Source organism: Lucilia sericata, unplaced genomic scaffold (assembly GCF_015586225.1).
Source record: "Lucilia sericata isolate MDLA Ls3-8-SP2 unplaced genomic scaffold, ASM1558622v1 Contig000138F_arrow, whole genome shotgun sequence".
Taxonomy (NCBI): Eukaryota; Metazoa; Arthropoda; class Insecta; order Diptera; family Calliphoridae; genus Lucilia; species Lucilia sericata.
This window is the reverse complement of record NW_023994170.1, coordinates 77,904-97,840: the sequence shown is the minus strand read 5'-3', so window position 1 is coordinate 97,840 and position 19,937 is coordinate 77,904. Positions and strand designations below refer to the sequence as shown.

Genomic DNA, 19,937 nt, shown 5'->3' with positions numbered 1-19,937 from the left:
TACATACATACATACATACATACATACATACATACATACATACATACATACATACATACATACATACATACATACATACATACATACATACATAGTGTTTAAATTTTACAATTAAAAAATTAGATGAATATGACTTTTCACGTTCAAGCACTTTCAGAGGAGGACTTTGCAAGGGGGCTGAGGTAAAATAAGGGCCGTTTATTACGAAATTTTGCAGTATCATTTATGCTGGTATAAAACGTAGTTGTGCCCATTTTTTTATGGATATTAGTATATTTGGCATAATTATGAGCTCCAAATTCCAATTTAGTTGTATGGTTATATGGGGGCTAGGTTAAATAATGGACTGATATCGACCAAAATCAATAGGGTTCGTCCTTGTGTCAAAAGTAATGTGTGTTTCAAATTTCATTAATTATCTTCAAAATTGCGACCTGTAGTTTGATTGCAAGGTTTACATGGACAAACAGACGCACGGACATGGCTTAATCGACTCAGAAAATGATTCTGATCCGATTGGTATACTTAAAGGTGCGTATAGGACCATTAATTCTATGTGTTATAAACATCAGCACAAATCCAATACATATACTCTCCCCACTAAAGTGGTGTATGCTATAAATATACATATCCAAATTAAATAAGTTTGTGAATAAAATTAATAAATATAATGACAATGACAATTTAAAAAGTAAACTTGTTTAAAATTGACCGCAGCTTACGTCACATATGCAATTTCAAATCAATTTTGACAATCAGTTTGTGTGAAAAAACTTAAAAGAAAACTGCGGAGCTACATCAATTAAATAAATGAAATATTTAGTAAAAATAAATATGTTAATAATAGTTGTGTTTTGTTGCTATCAATGAGTGTTAACGCTTAAAGTTAGCAACAAAACGAACATTACCTGACTTGGCATCACTCCACAGAAGAAATCTGCTAAATCTTGAAATTATTTACAATTTCTTGAAAAGGTTTTTTTATTTGGTAATTTTCTTTGATTTAAATTTTATTTTAAAATATTTTTTTATTGTTTGACATAAACACATTAATATTTGTATTTTTATTTTTGAATTGGTAGCACTTTTATCAACGTTAAAATTAACTTGTATAATTTTACACGTTAACTCCTAACGTTTATAAATTTTAAATTTATATGAAATTGCCTTTGAACGTTAGCAACAAAACACAACTAATATCAATTAAACAGTTAAATTTTTTAAGTAGTTTTTCATTAGTTCCGAAATATTTAAACAATTTGTTGATAAAAGAAGTGATTTTACTGAAGAGAGGTTATATGTGGGCAAGGGGAATTATGAGCCTATCCTTATAAATGTTCATAGAGGGCTTTACGTTAACATTAAATATAAATAGATAAATAAAATAAATATAATAAATAAAGTTATTTGGAAGTGAAGTTGTAGTATTATAGAATACAACTAATTTAACATAAATACTAAAACTCAAAAAAGGTGAGAACAAAAAAATATATCTTCAGCATTAAAAATATTAAATTATTTTCACGTCTTCGGAAGTCATTTAACATCACTTTAACAGAAAGTAAAAAAATAACTTAATGCTACTTTTGAAGTGGTGATAAATGTTATTGTTTCGGAAGTACTTTTAGACTTATATAAAACAATGTCTTAATGATTTTTGTAGAGATACTACAAATTTTAACATAATTATGGGCTCAAAAGCTCTATTTGGGGGGTACGAGTCTAGGTGAAATAATGAATTGATTTTAACCATTTTCAATAGGCCAAATTTCATCAAATTATCTTGAAAAATGTGACCTGTACTTTGATTACCAGGTTTACATAGACGGACAGACGGACTTAGCTAAATCGATTCAGAATGATTCTTAACCGATTGATATAATTTAAGGTGAGTACAGGACGAATATTTTTATGCGTCATCATCACAAACCCAATATACCCTCCCCACTAAAGTGTATGTAATTTTTTTCAGTTAGTTAAAGAATTACAATTTTATCCAATATCATACATTTATACATATGTGGAGAATTTCATGTCAAGTGACCCAACTTTTAACATCGATGTCTTCCGATTTTGGTGAAATTTGCACCAATTTGTACTATTGGATAGTCAGAATTGTTTTTTATAGATATCCCACTCGCATCCCACTAAGTAACCAGAAAGATCTTAAATGAAATTGTCTAAGCTTTCTTTGGAGCAAAAAAAAAAAAAAATAGAACAAAATCTCATTTGAATAAAACCCTGTATGACCAAAATGTCCTATTTTGATCCCTAGCAGTTCCTAACCAATACAGCTCAAAATTTGTTTCTGGACTACTATCCATTAGTACTAACCTTTTTGATTTGGATCACTTGGCATGAAATTGCCCATGTATATAATTGGTTAGAAATAATAGGTTTATTTAATAAAAATAAACCGAGCTGATAGAAACAAACTTTTTATTTTAAATAATTTTTTGCTTCTCTAGTAAAATTTAAAAAAAATAGATAGGACCGTTTGCGTTTTAGGGGACCATATGTAGGTCGCAACCTAAACATTGGAAAAACTTACTTAAATGTATTAGTAAAGATTAGAGAGAACAGTTCCTTAATTTCAGTTCTTTAAATCTTCGGAATCGGATAGTATATACTCTACCTTGTTACAAAGATAATTATCAGTATGTTGCCATGGTTTGTTAGAATATAGAGAGAGTCTGGAAACTGATTACATTCCTGTGTAGTACATGAACTATAAGTCTTAAGATGAAGTCCTGCGTGGTGTCGATACCGCCGTGGAAACACCAGACGTGAAGAAATGTGTTTTCAAGAAATGGGATATTCAAAGTGCATTTAGCAAATTTAATATATGTTTTGTAGACGATACTCTGAGGCAATTAGAAATTGGAAAAAATTACTACAGCAAATAGTTATACTGAGCAATTTTATCCATATGCCTGGTCACTGTGGAAAAAATGTGACGTAATTGTCCTTGACTTCTACATTTAATGCATTTCTGATAAATCTCTAAGACTTATAGAGTCAAGGTTACTAAAGGTAGAATTTTAGGAAGTAGACTGATATGCAGCTACAGCTATTAAAATTTGTTTAAAGGGCCTTACAAATCATAAAGAGAGAAGATTGGTCTTAGTTTCCCAAATGACCCTGACTTTTGATACTATTTTGATAAGGCTACTTATTGGGTACTGTATGATCGAACACATTGCTACTATTAATAACTTAAAAAACAATTTGAACCTAACTTCGAATTTAATATCTTGAGACCATTTATATCCATATGTATGTTAGGGTATCCCTTGGACCACTTTTATTGTAGGAATACCTCTCGTACGATGAGTATTAATTTACTAAATACGATAAAAATAATTTTTTTGAAGGGCCTCAGTTTTTTCGTGTTCAGTACATTAATACGCATCGATTGAGAGGTATTCCTACATGAGGTTCTTAAAAAGGCAGTTTCTCGGGACAATCTAAATGTATGTGTGCATACATTGCTATATTATTAAAATTGGTTTTGAATGAAAAATAGACAAAAGACAAGAAAAAATATTTAAGTATGTTTATTGTTGAAAAGCCACAAATATTCAAATAAATTTCAGCTTGTACCCAGTAACAACTTAGCAATGGCTAGTGCTTACATAACCACCTTCTTTTCAATAACTACTACTTACCGTCTGCATTACTTTGAGAAGCCCAGGTTCGTATTCTGTGTGAGCTTTTTTAGCATTTTAACTCATTACTTGCTAATGTAAGTTTTTGGTGGGTAACTGCAGCAACATATACACATACTATTGACTATTGATATGTAGTTGTTTATTGTAACTCATATAGATGCCCTCACTCACAAATCATGGACACGCAAAAGAAGGAGTTTTCGATGTTGCTCCATAAACATATTTTTTTTCATTCGTGCACTTCCTTTTTATTGTTGTTTGGAGTATTTTACAAAACAATATTTGTTCATAGTTTTCACCTTTGAAAGGACACGTAACAAACATTATGTGGACATTTGAATGCATCTGGGGAATGTTGGACAAAAACGCAAACAAAACTAAATAAAATAAACATCTTAATATCAATAACAAAAGGAGACTGACAAAATGTTGGACCGAGAGATATGTACATAAGTATGTATGTATGCAGTCATGCTCACATACACGAGTGTATTAACTAAATAAATAAATGTTGCATTTTATATTGCAACACAATAAAAATAAACTTAAGAAACTTGAAGAAGGAATAGGAAGACAAAATATTATGTACGGGACAGGACAACAAGCAACATCATTAAAAGGCATTCGAGTGGATATTAAAAAGCTACGTAGACAATGTCTTTGTTCCTGCCAAGAACTTTCTTCAGTTAGGTATAAACTAATGTACTGATAAACATAAAATACCACAATATTTGTATGTATTGAAAGAATTCCTTTTGGTTAAATTCACCTAATGAACCAAAAATAAATGCCATCTATGCACGCACACTCATCGTGAATGTACTACAAGTATATTTATTTTTCAGTGTCAATCTCAATTTTTTGGTGAATTGAAACGCATTTTCTCCTCTTCATATAATCAATTACCTAGAAAGATTTTTCCTGCAACCACAGTTGCCACTTTGGTCATAAGTCCCACTACCGTTTGCCACTGCAAGTGTTTGTTGTTAGAATTTTTACAATTTCCATTTGTTGGTTTTTATGGACTTTTTATTTTTCCTTTTGCTTTTCTGCTAAAATTGTTTTTAATTTGTTGTCTGGACCAAATACACTTTCACCAGAGCATTAACGAAGAGAAAAGATAAATAAATACCACAGCACTCTGATATATTTTACTTTTTGTGAAATGGAATGGATGACTAAAAAGTTGTTTCCATTTCACGACTTTTATTGTGGTAGGAATGAATTTATAGCGTACTCTTGTATGAACTACATAGGTCACAAGTAAGTAATATTCACATGCCGAAGTACTGTTGCACAATGGGTCTAAAGCGAAATGAATGCTAGTAAAAACTAGTAACTTCGTAAAGATTGGTCCGAAATTTCAATAGTGTGTTACTTTCGGAAATACTATAAGTAATATAATAATAACCAATATAACCAATATATTAACAAAAATCTTTATGGATCGATCCATACAACATTTATTATCACAGTTTAATAATTTCTTTAATTTAGTCTGAATTTTTTTATAATATGTATATCAATATTAATACGAACATTATATTAATTTTTGGAATAGGACCTATAATGGGTCAATTATGAACCGAGCACTACGGAATTTGAAAGTGTGCGAATTTTACCTTTCTATAATAATCTACATATATAAATCAAAGGGTAATTAATGCCTTCGGTAGGTTAATATATAGAACTCTATCCACACCAGATACCCTGGTGAAGGTGCTAACATTAATACATTTACTGAGATTCAGAGATATATTAAAAATTTCTTAAAGATTTCGTATGCTGAAATCGTATTTGCTATTTTATTTTCACAATCTACTCCAATGTGTTTTGTAAATTAAGTGTTTGTGCATTTGTCAATAGAAACTGAAATTCCATAGAGCTATAAAATAAATATGTATAAAGTTTTTATTTTTCTTCATAAGATTTATATAATATATAATTTTTTTATTAAACAGGAAGCGAAGGCGTTACAACCGTTGCAGTGAAAACAATCAAAGAAAATGCAACAGAAGTTGAGAAAAAAGACTTGCTATCGGAATTAGAGGTATGTTTTTATCACTATATATGTTCTCTGAATTCTTAATTCTCTGAATTAATGAAAATTTATGTATATTTGTAAGAAAAATTTTTTAAAAAAATTAATTAATTTATCGTCATATTCCAATATCATTTATATCGATGAAACTGATGTCGCCAGGTATTTTGGGGAATTGAAGCAAAACCTACTTTATATATAAAGTTTTATTTTACAAATCCGGCGATCTGTTTGAAAGTTATTCAAAAAAATAGTAAAATTTCATAAAACATTCAATACTGTTTTACTCAAACCGAAGTCTATTGATTTATTCCAGTCTTGTAGTAAATGATTGATATGTATGTATGTACGTTATGTTTTGCTGTTATCATTCTAAGACAATTTTATAAACATTAAATTTATAAACGTTATGAGTTAACGTATAAAATTATACAAGTTCAGTTATAATTTAACTTACAAATTAAGCTAAAGTTTGAGGTAAATTTAACTGAAAAACATGTTTCGGTTATACATATGTATAACTAGCAAAAATGAAAATATTTATTACTAAAATATAAAGAAATATGAAACAAATATTAAGAAATCATCCAACAAAATTTAATTTAATTAATACTAAAAAATAATTTAAAATTTATTATTATTATTTTTGAATTGCTCTGTGAATTGAAAAACTAGATATAATAAAATAATTAATAAAATTTTAGCCAATTTGCAAAAATTTGCGTATAAAAAAGAAATAAGAATCTAAATAAGTAAATTTGTCAAAAGAGCAGTCAGCAACTTGCGCGATGAGACTTTATGATATTTATTTTTTATAGTTTGTAACAAATGTTAAAAACTATATGAAAACTTTTCGTTTAAACTTTTCTTTGACATTTTTTATTTCCAACTTGCATTTAAAAGATTTTTTTTTAGTTCATCTTTTGTTTGTCTTTTTCCGACTTGTTTTTTCTTTATTTTCTTAAGTATTCCAAATTTTATAAAAAAAAACCAATTGAAATGGAAATTAAGGATAAACTAAACAAAAGTTAAAATTAAAAAAAAAAACATATAAAAATAAAATAAAGTTTTATTTTAAATTGTAAAAATTCCATATTATATACACACAATCAATGTATGCTAAATGAAAAACTATTTTGCTTGTAATTAAGCAATATTGAATATTAATAGAACACTTTCTATAGTTATATCCCTAATGTACATATATACATATGTATATACATACATATGTATGTATGTATATTATGGATCCTTATGGAATTCTGAGTCGATGTAGCTATGTCCATCTGTCCATTCATTCTGACAACATTGAAAAAATTATGGTTTTAGTATGTTAAATATTTAACTTGTATTATGTTAATTATATAAAATAGGCTAACATTTGTTAAATTTAGTACGTTCTGTAACAGTCTGTTAAGTGGTAGTTCAGTTTTTTTTTTGCATATTATATGGCGTATGCATTTAATATGTAGGAAATGTAAAGGTAAATTTGAAACAATTCTTAAAATTTGATCATGCGATGAAATTCGACATGGACGAGTTTTATATAAATGTTATTCATTTTACCAAATTTTTGTTATGATCGGTCCGAAATTGTCCCTAGTTCCCTTAATAAAATCAGTTGTATATTTTTGATAGAAAAATGTGTTTTTTTTTAATTTTTAAAAAAAGTAAAGTTTTCTAAAAATCGCCAAAAATAATTGCGCAAACTTTTTCTTGTTTCTGAAAGCAGACATTTTATATTTAATTTCAGTACCCAGGTAAAAAAGATTATGTATGGATCATATATGGATTCATATATGAAGCATATATTTTCATATATGTTCATATCTGAAAATTGGCGGAATTGGGCATAATCTCCATATATTTTCATATCTTTCCATATATTCATATGTTTCCATATATTACATGATCATATATCGCCATTTTTTGGATATGAATATATATGGTCCATATATGATTCATATATGATCCATATATGATCGTTTTTAGCTGGGTATAGAACAATTTGTGAATACTTGTTACTTTCAGTTGTAATAATCTTATCTATTTTTTATTAGAAAGTGTTAACTAAAATTATTTAAATTTTCAAAAAAGTGATATTTTCAAACATTTGTTTCTGAAAATAGAGATTTCATATTTTATTAAGGATATAATAATTATTTACCACTTGCTACTTTCACTTATAAATATCTCCTAAAACCTGAAAAATTAACAATTGATACATAAATACATACCTATGGGGAATTTCGTGTCAAGTGACCCAACTTTAAAAATCTATGTCTTACGATTTGGGTGAACTCTGCACAAACGTTAGTACTATTGGATAGTAGGTCAGACACAAATTTTCAGCTCTATCGGTCAATTGCCGGACTTAGAGAGGGTCAAAGTTGGACATTTAGGTCATACTGGGTTTTATTCAAATGAGTGTAACTTTTCACACATTGATCGTAGAAAAAATTGCCCAAAGAAGTTCAGATAGCTTTTTCTTCATTCTTTCCAAAAAAATTTTTTAATTTGTTTTCAAAATGGGCATTTTTTGCTTGAAGAGCAAATTCCTTGAAGAGCTTAGTGTGATATCTATCAAAAAAAATATTTTTAGTCCGGCAGTCCTTGACCGATATAGCTGAAAATTTGTGTCTGACCAATTCAAAGTACTAACGTTTGTGCAAATTTCGTCAAAATCGTTTTTTTGGGTCCCCATATGTATGTATATAAAAAGTGTGCGATAAGCAAAAATTTAAAAAAAATCGCGAAAAAATGCCGCAAAATTGCAAAAACTATTTTGTTCCTGAATATAGAAAGTTCACATTTTCCTCTGGTATATAACATAAATCTACTAAAAACTTAACTAATAATACTAACCTACGAATTAAAAATTGTTATTCACTGTTGCTTGGTACTACGAAAGGACCTGACAATATATAATTCGTACTACAGGACGTCCACTGTATGTATATAGGGCATGACTTTTTGCTTTTTTACAAATATCAAACTTCTGAAAAATATACATATGCGGAAATTTTTTTGATTGTACCGAAAAATTTTGTGTTTCTTATTATTTTTTATGGACTTTTTTGAGGCGAGCAATCGAACTGAAGATATAGGAAATGTGGAAATATCCATATGTATAGTATTTAAAATAAAAACATTAAAAAATTTGTTTATATTAGAAATTGCTGCTGGTGCGTTATGTTTATGATCCCAAATAACCTAAAAAATGGCGAAAATTTTGCCAAAATTAGTGATACCTATCCCTAATATATATATATATATGTACATTGTATATACATACTATGTATGTATGTGTAAACATAAATATTGGAAAAGATTCACATGTATGAAATTTTTCAAAAACTTTGGCGGGGGCCGACTCCAATGATTGTGAAGTCGACGATGTGTACGACGAAAAATACAATTTCATTTGGAAACTCGTTAACACTTCGAATGAAAAGTTTTACACAAATTACAACTAGATTTCCGGAGGAAAAAAACTTTTCAACTTTGTTTCTAATAAATTACAAAATAAAAATACATACATTCATACAAAAACAAACACATTTGTACTACTACATAGACACATACGTACTTGTTAGAATGTAAGTTTTTGCTGAATGACTTCCTTCATGTATTCTTTGCAGGATTTGATACAGATGCAAGAATGAAGCTCGGGGGACTGAAGGTTTCATAAGCATGAGAATGTTTTTTATTGTTATTAGTGTTGTCTTGTTGCTTTTCTTTGCTATTTTTACCCTACACCACTATAGTGGGGAGGGTAATTGTGCGTTTGTGCTGATGTTTGCAATACCCAAAAATATTGGTCCTACTTTCGGCCAAACTTGATTTTATGTAATGTAAGTATAAATGATAAAGCCAATTTTCGTAATTATGAGGCCTGATCATACAAAGTACCCTTCAGAAAATTTCTATAGGTCAAAATTTACTTATAAACAGTAATATCACGTTAAAATTCTGCATAAATAACTTTAATGTAGACTTAAATCCCTCTACCAAAATTTATAAGGCGAGGCTCATATTTACTTTTGCCCCCATATAACCCCTCATTTAGAAAAACTCTTTTCTGTCAACAAATTGTAAAAATATTTCAGAGTTATTCAATGCTTTATTATTAAAATAATCCCCATTTTAACATACCCACTGGTCTAGGGTATCATATGGTAGGCCATGTCCGACTATAGATTCTTACTAGTTTTTCAATGTATTAGACAAACACACAAAATTATAATGTATATTTTATTGCCAAATATAACACACCTAATACATAATACAAACATACAATTTTTAATTTATGCATAACCCTGTTAACACACATTAGTGTGTTTCGTAAATCTTAAATATAAATATAAAAACTTCAAGCTAAATCCAATAGTATTGTTCCTTGGACAATAAAAACTCTTTACCCAAATAAAAGACTGATTATTAGTTTTCTATATACAATCAAAAATTATACTACGGATGTTCATAACGACCCATATTTGGTCATGTCCTTAGCTCATATAAATAAAAACATATATATTTTTTTGGAGTTTGGTCTAAAACTGAGCTTCCATAAAAAAGCTAATTTTTATAAATATCGTAATAAAATCACTATTAAGACTGTGTGCCAAACGGCAGAAAAGTTCTATGGTAAAATAAAATTTTCTTATGGTGGAAAATATTATCACTTTTGCTGTGCCAAACGAAATCTTTTTTGATTAAATTTTGACAATTGTCACTAATTGCACAAGAAAATCTGCATTTGTTTTAATAAAAGAAGCACTTTTATTGATTTTTTTATTATTGAAATAAATTTCTACAATCACAAATGTATTATAAACTGAAATTATAAAATATTTTATTTTTTGTATTTTCAAATTTTTATTTTCATTTGTCAAAAATTTATGTAGCCCTATGAGCTAGTAAAATTTTATTCACCTCATATCTATCAAAAATTTACATTTTCAAGTAAATTGTTACCGATTGGCACACACTCTATGATGAAAATCTAACAATTTCTACGAATATCGTTCCATTTAAACCACTTTATTAGATGCTTTCTCGCCTTCCGAGCGACAATTCTAGGAGGAGTATCGGTAAAAATCATAAATTCACTTTTGGTGGAGCACTTACACGAGTTTGTTTATTTGTTACAATTTTCGCATTTATGTTAAAATTATGGGTTTATGTGTGGTGTGAATGGATGGATGGGTTGAGTATCGGCGCGATAGTGTTTATGTGAATATTCATATTTAACAACATGTAAAATTTATCAACCGGAGGCGTTCAGTTTTTTGTTTTTCCTGGTTTTGTTTTTCTTTGTTGTAGATACGAGTATTAAAAAGAAAAACTTGTCTCATTTAAACAACAACATTTCTGTAATTTTTTATTTGGTTGTGCTTAAGTTGTTTTTGTTTCCTGTTTTCATATGCTCCTTCTGACAACTGCCTGCCAAAATTGACAACGTTTTCTACAGAGTGTGGCGCTTGTTGGAATTGGAAAAGGTTTCTACATTCATGGCAAGGCAACTACTCAGTTACACTTGTGGTCTCGTAGTACAAAAAAACAGTCAGTTTGACTGCCAGACAGATTCATACACATTCTTACGAAACTAAAGCAAAACCTGCCACATTTTCAGCCACAAATTAAATTTGTTCCTTACTTAAGTTGATGTTTTTGCTGCTGTTGCCATTACTTTTTTTGTTGTTCTTTGTGAGGCAGCCAGCATTTGCTTTGTTATTGCCTGTTGGCAGCTTGCTCTTCTTCTAACAGCAAAAAACAACAGCAATACATATAAGTTAATGAGAAAAGCAAAAAGACAAAACCCAAGTACAATTTTTGAGTACATTTTAAAACATGAACAAAAATTGCATCAACACCATTCAAAACCGAACGAAATTTGACATAGAAAATGAGAAAAGACGAGAAAAAAGCTATACAGACACAAAAATGAGTTAACATTGAGGGATGAAAATTAAAACGACTTCTTCCAACTCATAGAAGAAACTTTTTAATGAGAAAACTCCAATGAAACACATTTTGTTAACAAGCCATTTTTTCTCTATTCCCCCAAAATTGTGCTTTGTATGTGTGTGAGTGAATAAGTTTTTGTGTGTTAAAGAAAATATTCTTGAAGAAAGTTTCATTCTTAAAGATAAATACGCAAGTTGTATCATTCACAAAAATTTTTGGCAACAAACGAATGGATTTGTTAATGCCCTCTTTGTGAAATTAGTTTTTACTAAAAAAAGTACATGTAAAACTTAATTGAACTTATTTTGCGGCAATTACTACCAAACACTCAAACTTATGATAAAAGAAATTAGGTCAACTAACGTATTATTCTTTGCAATTATTTTGATTATAACTCAATATTTATGAATACATTCAATGCAATTGAACAATTCAGCAGTGTTAATAATTAGGCATTATTTTTTTGTTTTAACTAAAATTCTACAATGTTATTCGTTATATTCATGGTGTGTATATTAACGCAACTTATGAATGTACTAGGTTTTTATAACCGGCGTGTACCGGAGTTTTAAGTGATTTGTATATTTTTGTAAAAAAATATAAAATGCTTTGTGATTTGTTATTGCCTTAGAGCAAGAAATACTAATTTGTCACTTTATAGTTCAAGTTTCGAAAAATGTCTATTAACACTTCCCAAAACAGACCTAGATGTGGCCCAAATTTAAACTTTTTCGGCGTAATTGCATATTACGAACTAAGTTCAGGGTTTCAAAAAACTGCTAATTGCAGTCGCAAATTACTAAATATTTGACTAAATTTAGTACCATGCTTAAAAAATAGTAACTCGTTAAAATTTCCCCTTACAAGCTAACTGAAGTCAGTCAAATGTGTCAACTCATTGCTGCAATAACTTGCAAGTGGTTTTGTTTTTCTTCAGCAGCCACACACACAAGCAGCGGCCATGTTAAGTTTTTCAACTCAGCCGAACTGAACACAACGACTGAACAGTAAAAACAGTTTTGCGTGTGCTGCTTACGTATTGCTTAGTTCTTGGTTTCGTTTTCTTACTAAGGGACGTAAAAAAAACTGATAGTTTGACTGGTTAGTAAAAATCAAGCCGACTGAACAATAAAACTTGATGGGTTGTTTGTTCAGCAAGACTTTGTTATTGTATGCAATTTGTTTTAGTATATTGTATGTTTTTGTGTTTAAAGTTGACAAAAGTAAATAAAGTAATTGATAATTATTGCTAATAGAAATTGTTAATTAATTTAAAATTTATAAAATTATAAATTACTATACTTATAAATTTAGATATTTTCTTTAAATAAAAATTGATTTAAATTTAAGCATTTTGATGATTTTTTAGTGAGATTTTGTTATTGTATGTATGTATGTATGTATGTATGTATGTATGTATGTATGTATGTATATTAGGGTGGGTCGAAAATAGGCTTTTCGCTCGGATCAACATCTAATAGTGAAATTGTGTTGTATTTTAACGTCAAATGGAAGACTGTAAAATATTTATTATTCAATAATTTTGAGGGTAAGAGCCCGCGCATCGCTGCCAAAGTTTGTAAATGCGTTTATATGGGAAAAATGGCACTTTTTGGAGTTTTTTCACAAAATTAGGCTTTAAGTATTAATTATTGCACCATTTTATAGCAAAATCGTAATGTCTACAAAATTGTCTTTCCAAAAAGATGGAAAAACTCAAATTTCATTAAACATATTTTGAGTTATTAAAATTTCCCCGAGAATTTAGTGATTCTGAAGACATATAAAAGTAAATATAAGAAAATTTTTGTTAGATTTGAAAAATTTTACAAGAAACTATTATGTTTATCCTTATAAGGTTCATAAATGTGCTAGTACGAATTTTTGTTCAAATTGGATAACGCTTACTCGGTTTAGTCTGTGGTCAAAAAAGGGCCATTATTTTAACAGCATCTCCAAAACTCCATTTTCAAACTTTAAAAAATTTTGTTAAATTGATTATTAAAAATTAAAGTTTTCTATGCTGGATATTATAAAGGATATATATAAGAATTAAACACAGAAAGAATGAGCTTAATACCTCTCATAGTTTTACCGTACCTGCGATGTGAATTTGAAGGATTTCGGGAAAAAGGCAATTTTTGCCAATAATTAAGTAAAAATTATATTATTACAAATTGTTGCTTAATTTTGATCAAGTAAATTCCGAGTCCATGGAAAGTTAGTTCTAATCAAATTTTCGAAACTAAAAATCATTAACCCTCTAAACACCGGGGTCAAAATCAAATTTTTGAATTTTATGTTCTTGAAGAAATAAGAGCATGATGTTGTTAATTTGTTGATGGATATTGATGAAACTTCTTAGAAGTTATTTTTACTACATTCAAATAATACGATAAACCAAATACTGGATATATATCCATTAAATCTTTAAGAAAATTAATTTTAGAAAATTCCTTTATAAAAGTGTTTTTTGTAGTGTTTAAAAAATCGGTCTTGAATTGACCCCAAGTATGACAGAGGGTTAATTTTTGAAGAAGTTTGATTCCTAGATTTCTGGAAATATTTTCGTGTAGTTTGTCAAAATGAATTCATAATTAAATACACAATATTTTGCTATTTTTAATGAAGAATATTAAATATACAAAAACTTGATTTTGACCCCGGTTTTTAGAGGGTTAATGATTTTTAATTTCGGAAATTTTATCAGAAATAACTTTTCATGGACTCGGAAATAATAATCGCAATTTAATTGATCAAAATTAAGCAACAATTGGTAATAATATAATTTTTACTTAATTACTGGCAAAAATTGCCTTTTTCCCGAAATCCTTCAAATTCACATCGCAGGTACGGTAAAACTATGAGAGGTATTAAGCTCATTCTTTCTGTGTTTAATTCTTATATATATCCTTTATAATATCAAGCATAGAAAACTTTAATTTTTAATAATCAATTTAACAAAATTTTTTAAAGTTTGAAAATGGAGTTTTGGAGATGCTGTTAAAATAATGGCCCTTTTTTGACCACAGACTAAACCGAGTAAGCGTTATCCAATTTGAACAAAAATTCGTACTAGCACATTTATGAACCTTATAAGGATAAACATAATAGTTTCTTGTAAAATTTTTCAAAACTAACAAAAATTTTCTTATATTTACTTTTATATGTCTTCAGAATCACTAAATTCTCGGGGGAAATTTTAATAACTCAAAATATGTTTAACGAAATTTGAGTTTTTCCATCTTTTTGGAAAGACAATTTTGTAGACATTACGATTTTGCTATAAAATGGTGCAATAATTAATACTTAAAGCCTAATTTTGTGAAAAAACTCCAAAAAGTGCCATTTTTCCCATATAAACGCATTTACAAACTTTGGCAGCGATGCGCGGGCTCTTACCCTCAAAATTATTGAATAATAAATATTTTACAGTCTTCCATTTGACGTTAAAATACAACACAATTTCACTATTAGATGTTGATCCGAGCGAAAAGCCTATTTTCGACCCACCCTAATATACATACATACATACATACAATAACAAAATCTCACTAAAAAATCATCAAAATGCTTAAATTTAAATCAATTTTTATTTAAAGAAAATATCTAAATTTATAAGTATAGTAATTTATAATTTTATAAATTTTAAATTAATTAACAATTTCTATTAGCAATAATTATCAATTACTTTATTTACTTTTGTCAACTTTAAACACAAAAACATACAATATACTAAAACAAATTGCATACAATAACAAAGTCTTACTGAACAAACAACCCATCAAGTTTTATTGTTCAGTCGGCTTGATTTTTACTAACCAGTCAAACTATCAGTTTTTTTTACGTCCCTTAGTAAGAAAACGAAACTAAGAACTAAGCAATACGTAAGCAGCACACGCAAATCTGTTTTTACTGTTCAGTCGTTGTGTTCAGTTCGGCTGAGTTGAAAAACTTAACATGGCCGCTGCTTGTGTGTGTGGCTGCTGAAGAAAAACAAAACCACTTGCAAGTTATTGCAGCAGTGCGTTGACACAGTTGACTGACTTCAGTTAGCTTGTGAGGGAAAAATAAATACTTGAACTTTCTTCAGTTCAGTCGACATTTAAAAAAATAAAACTAAAAACTAAATATTAAACCCTGACTAAGTTACATAATTCGCCATACAAAATTTCAAATGTGAATTATACGCATTGTAAAGCTGGAGGTCCACACTACACGTCTTCGCGGCAAAGCATTTCGTGCTTTTCATACCTTAGTTGCATCCTTCGCATCAAGTTACATGCTACGCTTTAAGTTTTTTATTCATTTTTTCACAATTTAACTCGTTTTAGTTTATTAAAATTGATAAATTCACTTTAAAATAGAATACAAATTGTCAAAATCAGCTGACATATTCATGCGTCGCTTATGACGCTTACAAAAGTAGAAAGCATTTTACGCGTCAAGGCATTCTACGCTTTTGTGCTTATAACTTGTAGCACACAACAACATTGATTTACTTTTTTGACAGCCGCGTAGAATGCGAAGAAGCGTAGAACGCGTGGTGTGGACCTCCAGCTTAAGAATTACGAACGAAATATTTAATTATCATAATAAGCTGTTTTTTGATTAGTTGGTAACGAATGAAAAATAATTATAGATTTTATTTTTGACAAAAAATGTTGTTTACAATAAATATATTGACTTGAAGTGTTAAATTCAGAGAAGACACATATGGGAAATTTCATGTCAAGTGACCTATCTCAAAAAATCGATTTTGACGAAATTTGCACTAAGGTTAGTACTATCGTAAATAGGTCAGACACAAATTTTCAGCTCTATCGGTCAAGAACTGCTGGACTTAGAGGGGGTCAAAGTTGGACATTTTGATTATACAGGGTTTTATTAGTGTAACTTTTCACCTATTGGTCCTAGCAGAAATTGTCCCAAAGGAGTTCAGATAGCTATTTCTTCATTCTTTACAAACATTTTTTGCTTAAAAGAAAGCTTATACAATTTCCTTGAAGGCCTTTATAGTCCCATAATGGGATGCGAGTGGGATATCTATCTTGACCGATAGAGCTGAAAATTTGTATCTGGCCTACTATCCCATAGTACTAACCTTGGTGCAAATTTCATCCAAAACGGAAGACATCGAATTTCAAAGTTGGGTCACTTGACACGAAATTCCTCATATGTACATATATTAAAAGGTTCTAAACTAGGAAATAAATTACTTATACATTACTATATTTAAGCAGATTTTTGACGAGAAACTGATTTCCTGAAATTTTCGGTTTTTTGTGAGATACTAGTATATTTGATATAATTATGAGCTAAGAAACCCAAATCGGTAGTCTCGGTTATTTTGGTGTGTCGTTAGTCATTGGGATAAAAGAGGAGTATTTCGTCCCAGTTTTGAATTTTAGTACTATGTGGAATTTGTCGAAATTTTTTTATTATTGTAATTTGTACCTCTACTGGTTGTACTTATGTGCACGAAAGCATTTATCGATATCTTTATTGGTTTAGGTTTTAGCAAAAAGTCCTATGTGTTTCAAATTATGCATATTGATTTAAATCATAGCACCACCATAATAATATTTTCTTTACTCTAGTCAATCTGACACCGTAAATAATGGATCCTCACTCACTGGTGCACTGATCAACTTAAAATCACTTCTTTGGGCGATCATATCTTGTCCGTCCTTCCGTTAATATTTTTATAGGAACTTTTTAGTTAAAGCACTTGCGGTACTTATATGAAAAAACCAAGGATGCTATATATAACAATCCGATTTTTATGAAATTTGGTGGGATTAAATTGGGAAAAAATTAAAATTAAATTTCAAATTGAAAGTGGAATCGCAACTTCTAGACCTATTTGAAATTTTGCATAAACAGATGCTGTGATAATAAGTCGAAATTCTAAGACAAATGATTTAATAAGAATTAAATAAGTATTTTCTGCTAATTTATGCAAGAATAGCAATCAAAATATAATTATTAATATTAATCTAATTGAAAGACCTTTAGTTCTTTATTTAGATTTTTAGATAAAGCTGAAAGCGCGTTAAAAATTCAGTTATTTTTCAGAATAACTATTAATTATATAAGTTAACGAACCCGCGAAGAGACATATTTTTCTAAAACTTCGCCATATATCAAAAAACAGCTAAATTAAAGTGTTTTTTTGTTATTCTGAAAACTTTGTTAAAATCCACATAGTACTAATATTCAAAACAGGGACAATTTGCAAAATTTCCTCAAGTGATCTTGATTGCAAAGTTTATATAGACGGACAGACAGACAGAGCCGATTGGTATATTTTACGGTGGGTGTAGGGACAATATTTATATTAGTTATCAGTAGGCTTCCCAGACGTACTGTTTTCAGCAGTACGCGTACTTTTTTTTAGTAATTGTACTTTTAACTGCATAACCCCTAAAGAAGTACGTAAGTGTACTTATTTTTAGTATTTGTACTTCTTTTTGTACTTTTTTTTAATTTTACCATAATTTTATAGGTGTAATCATGACCGTAAATAAATATTCTATAGAATCGTTTTTTAAGGACTTCAAAGATAGTTTGAAAGTGGATTTACTAAAGGCAAATTCGACTATAAGAGGTTTCGATGCATTTGTCATGCATAAAATAGTGCGTATATTCAAAATCCTTTAAAGTTAGTAAATTTTGATTAAAATATCTTTACAATGAAATTTTTTAATAAAAAAAGACTGCAAATGTGAAGGACATGTTTCAAAGTTTGAATGGTCAGTAATGCTCCGTCATGTAGGTACCTATTCGATAGCTTTATCCAGTCCCGCTGTGGAACCATTTTAAAAAACTATTTTAATTCTTATTTTCGTAGGATGTTGGTAGAATGACAAATTTGAATAACAGAGTGAAAGTTAACTTTTTCAATTATTGAAAATTTGAAAATACAATTGTAATAATAATTCAGCAATAATTAATTTTTCAATCATCACATACATTAGAAGTCGTGTCCTTTTTATTTAATTTTTATTGCCTTTTTATTTATATCTAGCCATAAATATCTCAATAATAATACGAAATTTTTTAATGAGTACCATATTCTAAAGAAAATCCACACCCAGAATCTATGATGAATTTTGTTATTAATTAATGTGGTATAATATTTAAACTTACCATTTTCATTAAATTATTTTTGCTGCAACTATTAATTGCTCTTTATGTTGCGATTTAAAGTTGAATTAAATCTGTAAAAGAATGAAACTAATATAAATATACATACATAGTGCGTAATTATTGTGCAATTTTAATGCAAAAGAAAATTTTATTGAAATCTTTGTGTGATAGAAAATTATAAATTGATCACGATTGGTTGTTGTTCTTCAAAAATTCCATTCAACAGAGAGATATCATTAAATTGACTTCACTATGTTTAAGGATTTAGAATATACATATGCAATACAATGCGGGCTAGATTAGCGCAACTGCCTATTATTGCAATTGACTGATTTGAACAAAAGCTTACTTTTTTTAACATTACAGTCTTTATAATAACAACTTTGTCAAAAAATGGGAGCTACAAGTACAGCTTTTACTTTCTTATGGCTAAAGAAATATTATTTGGAAGTTAGTTTTTGATTTATTTATTATATTTTCATCAACTTTATTTTTTACATAGGCACCTAAAAAACAGTGTTGTATATCCCGACCTAAGGTTATGTTATTGATTATCATCAAGTAATTGCATGTTTTTGTTGAAGAATTATATGAAATTGTATAGGATTTTAGTGGCCAGTCATTCCAAAATTTCGATTTCCTTTCGGTTGCTCAAATCGAGCCCATAATATACTTTGTGGGGTCACAAAATTATACTACAGAAATTGTAAACGGAATTAACAAATTTTTAATAATACACTTTAAAACATACTTTTATTTAATTTGCTTTGTTAGTTTGTTGGTTTGTAATGGTACAAATTTTGTAATAATGACAACTGATTACAATACACTGTTATGTTCGAAAAAACGAAATTAAATTCGAAAAACCGTAAAAAAATACATTAGCATCATGAAAACCAATGCTATAGTTTTTTATTCGATATAACATTAAATTTTAAATTTAAAACCGATTACTTTGGATTTCATGAAACCGATACATTTTTAGCGTTTAAATATTTAACCCAGAGACCAAGGTATACTTTTCTGAAGGATTGAGCCGCTCAGATTTTCTCCATCACTTCTGGGATTTGAGATATCGTGTCCTGAAATTTTAAAAAATTCCA

General features: G+C 28.9%; 2 protein-coding genes across 9 annotated transcripts in view; one reads left to right on the top strand and one right to left on the bottom strand.

Annotated features, from left to right (window-relative positions):
• The window catches only part of LOC119601033, a 309,656-nt gene that overhangs the window by 239,710 nt on the left and 50,009 nt on the right, over window positions 1-19,937 (bottom strand). For 5 of the 6 annotated variants that reach the window (XM_037951709.1, XM_037951710.1, XM_037951706.1 and 2 more), the window contains one exon: window positions 18,835-18,905. The exons of the other annotated variant lie outside the window; for it this stretch is intronic. The gene's annotated coding sequence lies outside the window, so the exon portion shown is untranslated. The remainder of the gene's footprint in view (window positions 1-18,834; window positions 18,906-19,937) is intronic. 6 annotated transcript variants of the gene reach the window in all.
• LOC119601034 (tyrosine kinase receptor Cad96Ca) overlaps window positions 1-19,937 on the top strand; it is a 124,558-nt gene that overhangs the window by 84,615 nt on the left and 20,006 nt on the right. For all 3 annotated transcript variants that reach the window (XM_037951715.1, XM_037951716.1, XM_037951717.1), the window contains one exon: window positions 5,633-5,721. In XM_037951715.1, coding sequence (XP_037807643.1) covers window positions 5,633-5,721 — 89 coding nt within the window. The remainder of the gene's footprint in view (window positions 1-5,632; window positions 5,722-19,937) is intronic.